Source organism: Sinocyclocheilus anshuiensis, unplaced genomic scaffold (assembly GCF_001515605.1).
Source record: "Sinocyclocheilus anshuiensis isolate Anshui unplaced genomic scaffold, SAMN03320099.WGS_v1.1 scaffold552, whole genome shotgun sequence".
In the NCBI taxonomy this organism is placed as follows: Eukaryota; Metazoa; Chordata; class Actinopteri; order Cypriniformes; family Cyprinidae; genus Sinocyclocheilus; species Sinocyclocheilus anshuiensis.
In genome coordinates this window covers 2,481,640-2,491,848 of record NW_015554362.1, presented here as the reverse complement: position 1 = coordinate 2,491,848, position 10,209 = coordinate 2,481,640, and the positions used below count along the sequence as shown (strand labels likewise).

At 35.6% G+C, this 10,209-nt stretch overlaps 1 protein-coding gene across 1 annotated transcript; it reads left to right on the top strand.

Moving 5' to 3' along the window:
• Positions 1-1,650: 1,650 nt before the first annotated feature.
• On the top strand, positions 1,651-4,954 carry LOC107671412 (free fatty acid receptor 3-like). The gene is made up of 2 exons (XM_016464329.1): positions 1,651-1,676; positions 3,576-4,954. The coding sequence occupies exon 2, from the start codon at positions 3,595-3,597 to the stop codon at positions 4,576-4,578; it is 984 nt and encodes a 327-aa protein (XP_016319815.1). The 5' UTR covers positions 1,651-1,676; positions 3,576-3,594; the 3' UTR covers positions 4,579-4,954.
• Positions 4,955-10,209: the final 5,255 nt, after the last annotated feature.

The window sequence follows — 10,209 nt, the reverse complement described above, 5'->3', positions numbered from 1 at the left end:
TACACACACACACACACACACACACACACACACACACACAATTTTAATATTTATTAATATTTTCAATTTTGATTTAAATTTTATTTTTAGCAACTTTACAGTAATCTAAATTAGTAACAAATTATTTTATTTTGATAAAATAAGATCAAAATAAAATCCAAGTCAAAATATTAATAAACACTAAAATAGTAAATAAAAAATATATTTATATAGCTTTAATTTATATTTTTTTCAGTTGTCGTTTTAGTAAACAACAACACATTTCAATATGTGCATGCATAAATGAGATCAGACGGAAGGAATGATTTAAAGTGAATATTGAGGTGAACACATCAAGCTATCATATAGGTTTAATGTAGAGCACGAGTCATATGAGCTACTTTTATGGTTCTTTTATGGTGTTGATTCTCCAAAACTTCAGTCCTCATTTACTTTCACGGTATGGAAGAGTGTAAACATTCGGCCTAACTTTGCTTTTACACAGAAGAACAAGCGTTATACGGGTTTGGAACAACATTAAGGTGAGTAAATAATGACATGTCAAACTATTTCTTGAACATGTGCTTGAATTTGCCTTCGGCTAGAGTCATTTCTCTCATCTGTCAGGCTAAACACAATTAACCCGTATTCAACACACCAGCACAATCTCTTGGAGGTCTAGGGGGGGGGAAACAAATACTGGTTTGTCCCAAAATTGCTTAGTCAGTTTTATACATGAATATAAACATATATTTATCCTAAAGCAACATCCAGTTAGAAGTGAAAGTACGAGTCAGATATATTGAATGTGTGAAATGTTTCATTGTACAGTATTGCACAACCTCGAGTTGCCCTCTATTGTACAATCTTGAGTTTAGCAAAAGAAGAAATGTGCGAAGCAATGGAGCGTCCCATCACGTCTCAAAACGCTTTCTCCTTACAGTAGAGAACTGCATTTTGCCTCAAATAATTGCCTTGAAAATGATTGAAAATAATACAGCATTATTATCATAGGTTATGAAATAAATAATACTGTCTCTGTAATATTAAACTTTGATGTATCATATAGATACTCTTTTATTTTGCCAGTAAACAACCACCCAAAACACCTTAGCAACCGCATAACAACAGTCAAAACAACAGAAAACAGATTCTTGTGAAATAAATAAATGTCAGATGAATTTGATTTTCAGCTGTCTAGAGCGAGTGAAATATATATGTAATATTTATATATTATAATTATTATTATTGTTGTCGTTATTTATTATTATTATTGTGTGTGTGCATAAATAATGTGTGTGTCTTGATTGGAATAAATGAAATATATATACATTTATATTTATTATTGTTATTATTATTATCACAAATATACATTTGTGAAAAATACATGTAAGCTGAATTAATTTTCAGTTGTGAAATATTTTAAATAAATATTTATATAAATATTGAATAATAATATATTGTATAAATGCATTGTATATTATTATTATTATTTTGTGTACATTATTATAATTTATATCTGTGTGTGTGTTTAATAATTACACTTGTTTGGAGTAAAACAGGAAGTAAGAATTGCTTCTTTCCTGTTGTGCCATTATAGGTGTGTGTGTGTCACAATGACCTCATTATAAGAAGCATTATGTGTGAGAGAAAGCGACATTGTCACTTTTGAGTCTGTGGTATTGGACTGACTTAAGGTATGAAATCTTCTTGCTTCTTTTGTTTGGTTTCGTTCGTGATTGTAGTTTGTCATTCCTTCACCAACTTTAAAATGGTACATGATACTTCGGACGTTTATTTAACAGAAATCATTTTATAAGGCTAATAAAAGCATTTTTTAATGTTCAAAGGTATGTTAACTCATAGGGTTCACAGAGGGGTCTTATTTGGATTAAAGTGGTCAGGTTTGACCGGCTACCATCAGCTACCATGTTTAAAAAAATCAGCTACCAGCTTACGATCAGATGAATATTTCTATACAAGAAGACTTACAAGAAGACTTGAATTGCTATATTTGGAAATAATTAATCATTCTAGAATGACGTTTGGGGAGTGCATCTGCATAAATAATAATAATAAAGCTAAAATATTAGTTTTTACTCTGAAAACTTTTTTCTGAATGTGAACCATCCTTTAGTGTTGAACAAGTTTGAGGAAAAACTTCGCACTATATTCTATAATAGACACTTTATTCAAAGTATATTCTTCACTAATTCAAACCTCTTTCAGCAACCATAAATTGAACAGAATTTGATCAAAAATTAAACAATTTTTTTTAACCGTGATTATTATTTAATTAAAATATAGAAATATAATGTAATAATAAAAAAAATAAAAATAGAATTTGATAAAAAATATATTTGAATAAAATAAAATAATTATTTGTATATTTTTTTGGTACAACTGTACAATTACAATATTAATCTTTACATCTCAATTTCTTCATTTTCAAACATTAAACACAGATTTATTTTGGCATTGTTTTCCAGCGTGTTTTTTTCAATATATTACGCAGCCCTAATGTAAATGTTTTCGTTTGAATATGTATATAACAAATGACTGTTTATCTGATATTTTTGTGGTTTGAAAAAAGACATTCACCAAAAATGTCCTGTAATGCTAATTTATCGACAGATGGTAACCATAAGAACCTCACTACTCATATTCTCCAAGGGTTTTGCAAAATCATTTATTAGAAACATCTCTATCTCCGTGATGCATTTCCTATGCTGTGTAACCTAATTAGAATTTGACCCCTGACCCAGACATACTGCATCCTCAATGTGTCACGTACAACTGTGTGGTTTAATCAGACTCGTATGTTTTGTGCTGTGTTTTTATTGGCATCAATAAATTACCTAATTTTTAAGTGCCCTAGTGCTTTTGTTTGTCAAATTTATAGGATAGTTGGACTAAAAAAATCTTGCTCCTTCAAAAACAATGCTTTATCACAGTTTCAGACTTTTACCCCCGGTTTCACAGACAAGGCTTAAGCCTAGTCCCAGACTAAAGTGTAAGTCTGAGCTGTTTTAACTGAAAGGAACTTGCACTGACTGATCTTAAAATATATCATCGCCTCTGTTTTGTCTCAAAAGGCACACCAGTAATGTTTTTTCTAAAACACGTTAATAAAAATGACTTAAATGTCCTAATTGAACTATTGCCTAGTCCTGGCTTAGTCTAAGCCCTGTCTGTGAAACCAGGCCCCTTATGTCTTATAACATTTTCTCCTGCAAATCAGTGCAAAATAATGGAAAGGTGTTTATGTCAGTCAAATCTCAAGTTGCAACTGTGCGTTAATTTGTGTGAGAATGCAATTTTGTGAATTTTAATAGGAAATATAATGCTTCACACACCAGACTCATTCTTAAGTATGCCCATTATGGCTATTTTTTGACCTTGATCTTTTAAAAAATAAAGTTTCTTTATTGGCATCTTTGGTTCCATGAAGAACCTTTAACATCTATGGAACCTTTCCATTCCACAAAAGGTTCTTGCAGTTATGCACTGTTCAAATGCACAGGTTTGTCATGGTTGACATTGGATGTAAGATTTTAGAGTTTATCTTGAATTAAATCTTTCTTTTTCTTTTACAGGTTTGCATCTACAGTGACGATGGTGTGGACTGTGGCTCTCAGTAACCTGGTGTTAGGGGTCTACGGATTCACGTTGGTCACAGGCCTTCCCGCCAACATCTTGGCTTTCTACACCTTCTTTCAGAAGATTCGCCAGCGCTGCACTCCAATGGACGTGCTGTTATTCAGTTTAACCATCTCTGACCTGATCTTCCTCTTTTTCCTGCCGTTTCGCATGGTGGAGGCGGCCAACATGAAATGGACGCTGCCTTACTTCCTCTGCCCGCTGTCGGGATTCATCTTCTACTCCACCATCTACAACAGCACCTTCCACCTGACGGCCATCAGCGTGGAACGCTACCTGGGTGTAGCCTTCCCCATTAAATACAAGCTCAAACGTAACTCTCGAAATGCCGTGATAGCCAGTGTCATATTCTGGCTGATTTCCATGGCGCACTGCAGTATCGTCTACATCATGCAATACCACGATAGTTCGAACCCCAACTACACGGCACCGTACACACGGGACACCTGTTACGAGGAATTCAGCATTGAACAGCTCAAGATCCTCCTGCCGTTTCGCCTGGAGCTTTTCGCGGTGCTCTTCGCCATGCCGTTCCTCATCTGCTGCTTCTGCTACATCAAATTCATCCACATCCTCTCCAATCTGCCCAACATCAACGCCAAGAAGCGGTATAGAGCCATCGGGATGGCGTTGGGCACGCTTCTGGTCTTCATTATCTGCTTCATGCCCTACAACGTCTCGCACGTGGTTGGATATGTAGGCAGCTACAGCCCCGACTGGCGAGTTTATGCTCTGCTCACCAGCACGTTTAATGCGTGCCTCGATCCGTTCATATTCTACTTCTCTTCTTCGGCACTCAGAGGAACTTTCAAGAACGTCTTGCAGGAGTTGTCGAGGCGGCTGCTCCAGCCCTGCTTCCGCTCAGCTCTCTATTGTCCTCTGGTGAACTGTTCGAGTACAGAGGAGAAAACTCAGAGCATGACTGACAGCTCTCTGTAACATCACTAGCCGGGACGTAGAGTTTGATTCGACTGACCTGCTAAATGTGACTCAATCTGAGAGGTGTCTGCTGTAGAAGTATTTTCGGTGTTTTCTTCTGACTGCAGTTGAGCAATGTCAGCAAATGCTGATCAATCCAAAAGCAAATGAACACAATTCTGATGCGCAACTTAATGGACCTGTATAATGGACCACTATTACTATAGAGGTTCCAGTATTTTTTTCCATTCATTTTTCCTATAGGGATCTTCATTAAAGCACTATAAGCAGTGAACCAAACCAACCAGCTACGAGGTGAACCATAACATTACAAACTTTGATTTGAAACAAAAAAGTATTTAAAAATTAGACAAAGTTACAAGTCTTAACGACTTTACTCAGGGAGAACTAGAGTCCCAAGAAGCATTGCAAATTACATAATCAAATAAAAAATGATGGAGAAATATAAAACTCTTCTTTTAATGGTGAAACAGTATGTTTAAAATGTATTGCAAAATATGCACATATATGTAAATATTTAGTATTTTGATAGCATAGCGAGACTGTCACGTAATTTCATGAGTGGGCATTTTGTTGTGATTTTCTTTTTATTGGTGGAATTTTCTGTACAGCATCATGGGTAATGTACTTTTTTCACCATGAATTCAGCTGTTAAACACATTTATTTTAAAATAAGTGAATGGAAGGCTTCAACAAAAGCTGATTAACAACCTTAGATCTCACAGTAGGTCTGTCTTTAAAGGTTAGTAAGTTATCTTTCAAAATCAATTTCCCTATGGAGTAAATGAATGGGTTTTTACTTCCGGAACCCAACTATTGCACTCTATTGACTTGAGTCTATAATTACTTTTGCTTCTATTGAGGTTCAGTGTGCCCTCAACTTAGGCTTTCTGGTTGACCTTGGTCGTCTTCCTGGTGAAGCAGCCTAAAGCAGGCATGTTTTTAATGCACTGTCTGATATCGATCCTAATGACAAATGCTCAAGCAGGTTTATTGAGTGTTTTCTGTCAGGATCAGTATCATTATCAGGTAAATGCACCTTCAGGGAGCTTATGGTGTCTTTGAACTGGGCATTCAATGTGAAGGGTGTAATTTGTGCAGCACTAGCGGCACCAAATAAAATAATGACATTTCACACTTTCTCAAATTCACAGCATTGGTTGATCCAGTGTTATATCCTGCCCATATGGGCCACTCAAACAAGCAGATTGCAAACCAGCTGAATGTTTTTGCATTTCACTTTTAGCATCATTTTTTTTTTAATCGGTTCTGCTGCAGCATAAACTTCACTGCATAAATACATTTTAATAACTTTTCTCCTGACATACTATATCATTTAAGTACTTCTGCTAATATATTGCACTTATATTTTGATTTTTTTTCTTTAAAATTGTGATTATTGATTATTTTCCCTTTATGTTTGTACCGTGAATTGTTTAATAAGGTGAATTTTTTACCCCTTATTTGCATTCAAATGTGTGTTCTTTTATTAAATACTTTTCATATCTCCGTTATATTATAGTATTTTTGCATGTAAATATGTAATCATTAAATTGTTGTTAATTTTATGCAAGAGCAGATAAGATAAGCTTATTTGGAGCCGCAGTCTAGGCACTTTTTTCCTCACGATTAGAAAACGGCTTGATGTGTCATTTCTACTGAATAAAAATATGCAAAAAATAATATAAATGAATTTTAATTGTACAAATATAATGCATGTGCATTGAGTGTTCTGTATTCATGTAATTCATTTAGTGCTGTATTTGTGGGTACATTAAAGATACTATAAGCAATGTTAGCCAGATTCTGACTTCCGCCAGACTTAAACCATCCAAATCCTGCCCTCCAAAGACATGTAAGCAAACCTGAACATGGCTGACAGGCAGAAAGCGCCTCAAAGTCCTCTGATCGGCTACACGGTAACATTACATCACCACCATCTATTTGTTTTCTGCATGCTATTTTATAAGAAAATGCTTACAGTACCTTTAATCAAGATTTCAAGTTTATCATCTTACATGACTAAGCCATTTTGTTTAAACATGCATATGTAGTCTGAGCAGATGTACCAACTCTGAAATGCATGAAATCCATGCATGCTATGTTTACATCATTCCAGAACAATTCCCGGCATTAGACACACATATGCATAACCTTAAATCATGCTAAACCTTCAGCAATATTTATGTCCCTCTTCCTTGCTAGAAAATAAATGATCAGCTACAAAACAGTGCATCTTCATCTATAAATACAAAAGACACTGTCACACGGCCGCTTGCTGGTATATGTCATTGTCAATGGATGTATATTAGGCCTGTGCATGGCCGTCGCTATAATTCACAAGAGTCTGTAAGCTTTAGTGGGGCTCCCTCATCATGAAACATTCCTCGTCTCTTTCTGATGACGACAATTGTTTTCCTAATATGTGATTAACTTGATCTGTGCTGTACGGTGAAATTATAATCCATCATTCTATTTTTTTTCTATTTAGCCTACCACTTTTCCTATGGCGCAGACACGTAGGAACTGAAATGAGAGGGGGCGACAAAGTAAAGCTGCTAGGAAAAAGTTGGTCACAGTTCATTTTCAATGAGAGGGCCGAGCGGAACAGAGAGCAGGCGCAATCCCACGAAACCAGCCAAAATGTGGAGTGCGTATGTGATGTGGAGGCAACGTCCCATGTCGCCTCGGAGTTCACAAAAGAACAAATCCTTGTTTAGTAAGTCTTTTGTCTTTTTAAGATTATACAGATATTGATATTTAGCAATGCATCTGTTTCAGGCCTTTGAGGTTTTAATATTTTAATACTGGTAGTTTAGTGGGGAATTTACATAATGAGAAAGACAACATTTATATGTCTAATCAAATGCTTTTAATGACTTTTTGATTATTTTTTTTAGGGATGGACTTTTTGACCTTTTTTTTAGGGATGGATGATAATGATGATGATGTTATGCTCATGGTTATCTCTTTTCTAGCTAAAATATGACCAGATGAGCTATAATTACATTAGCGTACAGGTTTGCTAACTCAGTTTTGCTCATTTCTTCCCATTATAGCTAATAATAAATGAACTAGTGAGTGTTTTCTTATACAACCTAGATGAATCACAGTCATTACATAATCAGACTTTTTGCTATGAAACACAGCATTGTCATGTGTAGTAAAGTGTATTGCACGTCATTGTGAAAGGGATGAATTTCCTACTCATGGAGGGTTCTGTGCTGAGCGACAGGGATTTTCCATAATTTTAGATACTGAATGAATAATAGACCTGAAAGACTTGTTGAAAGTGATCTTATGCTGTATTACATTCAATTACAAATTCATACAAATTCTGACTTGGAAAAGTGCAATTGAACTTGCAGAAAATGCTGATTTGGCCAAGATGGCAAAGCATGACATCATAAACTTTCAAGCAAATAATCCATCAAAGCCGATGATAATAAAAACGGTTTAGCAAACGTTTGCAGAGGCAGGAGTGTAAAACACTAAATGATCCTCAGGGGATAATTGTACAGCTGTAGAATAAATGCTTGCATTGAACAGAATTGTTATACACCACAGTTTGGTCGCTAGGAGACATCTTTGTTGACAATTGGACATCTGCAAAGTTATCGTCGCCTGTACTGGTGATTTGAAGCAACATGTGTTGTGAAACACGCTGTATAAATAAAAATGATTAAACAGTACACTCTTAAAAATAAAGGCTCCAAAAGGGGGTAGAAGATCAATTTTTGGTTCCGCAAAATAACCTAAAATAACAGTTCACATTTTAATAGTCTGCACTCTTAAAAACAAAGATTATTTATTGGTATTGATGGCTCCATGAGGATCCTTTAAAATCATGGAAACTTTCCATTGCACAAAAGGTTATTTTTAGGGGAAAAAGGTTATTTAGATTATTAAAATGTTCAGAAAAATGGTTCTTTTAAGAACTGTTCACTGAAAGGTTCTTTGAGAAACCAGAAATAGTTCTTCTACGGCATCGCTGTGAAAACCTCCTTTTATCACCTTTATTTTTAAGAGTGTAAAGAATTTTATTTCCACTATAAAGAACCTTTTGTGGAATGCAAAGATTCAATGGATATTAAAGGTTCTTCGTGGCACCATTATTTTGAAGAGTTTTGCCATTCCAACTTAAAGGTCAGAAATTTTAAGCAGGACATCCAAAACATCAAACTCTGGATGGAATACAGCATTATTCCCAGCCTTATCCTCTTTTTAAAAACACTTTTGATTTGGGGGATGTATTGGGATTGTAAATGCAGTCACATTGTACAGTCACACTTTGAGAGGTTATAGCCTTGATGCTGAGTGTTAAAGTGAAGGCGAGACCAGACTGATTCATTGCCCTACCAGTCACACTCACATATGCAAGCACACACCCATCATCCTTAAACACATCTCCCACACACCCTGAAGCAGTATAAATCCCGATAAGATGGCATAGACTTGCTCACATGTACACATACAGCACCAGAGACTGTGCACGAGGAGCACACCGTGTAGGATCCAGTCCACATTTATTAATTTTCCCTTATCAGTGTTCAATATTGAAAATGGAAAGCAAACAGTTGGTACGGAAGTCGTCAGCAGATAGACCCTAGTCTCTATTGAAAAACAAGAGAGAGTCGATACAGAAGCACAGCCGAGAGGTCCAGTGTGCTTTGCGGTGAGTTTGCCTTTTTGTCTCAACATAAGAGCAGGGATGGTTTTAAGTGTACTAGAGTTGTAAAAGAGTTCCATTATTGTGTGATTGTCACTTTTTGAGGCTTGCGTAACTCTGTTTTTCCTTCGTCATAAAGCGCTTGAATACTTCCTGTAGACGTTTTTCAGTAATAACTGCTAATTCTGGTCACAGTGTGTCATAATCAGACCAATCTGCACTTTTTTGGTGGATAATCTTTAGGAATTCTGCACAATGCAATGGAATTTAAACAAAGTAAAACATGTGGAAACGGAGCCAAGAGTTCTACACTTTTAAATCATCATATTCGCCAAAATATTTATGCAAGGAGTTGGGGATGTGTTGATCTTTGGCAGAGTTTTCTGTGGGTGCAGATTCCAGGCCTGGTCATCATATACAATAGTTTTATAGAATCTAGTTATTGTTTAGCAGTTCTTATTCCACCACAGTGAGCTCTGTTTGATCTACTTCAAGGGTGTCCGATCTTGCTCCTATAGGCCCACTGTCCTGCAATTATCATTAAACACACCAGAACCTGCTAGTTAAGGTCAAGTCAAATTTATTAGTGCTTTTCAGAATATGCATCGTGTCAAAGCAGCTTTACAGAAAGTTGTATTGTGATGTCTATAATGCCTTAGCACTTTACCATAGTGCAATTTTTAGGGCTGGGCGATATGACAATATAAAACGATGATACAAGTGATCCTCCAGATTTTAAATCTAGCTATATTGTATTTATAGTGTTGTCTAGCACACATATTAGTGCCGCAGTGGTCGGGCACACTTCTGAGTATTCAAAGGCAAATTTAAAGGTTGGTCGGTTTTGATATTTAAATATTAGTTGGTTTTGTTCCATTAAGAGATTTAATTATTGGTTGTTTTATTCTATTTAGAGATTTAAATATTGGTCAGATTTGTTTCATAAAGAGATTTTAAATATT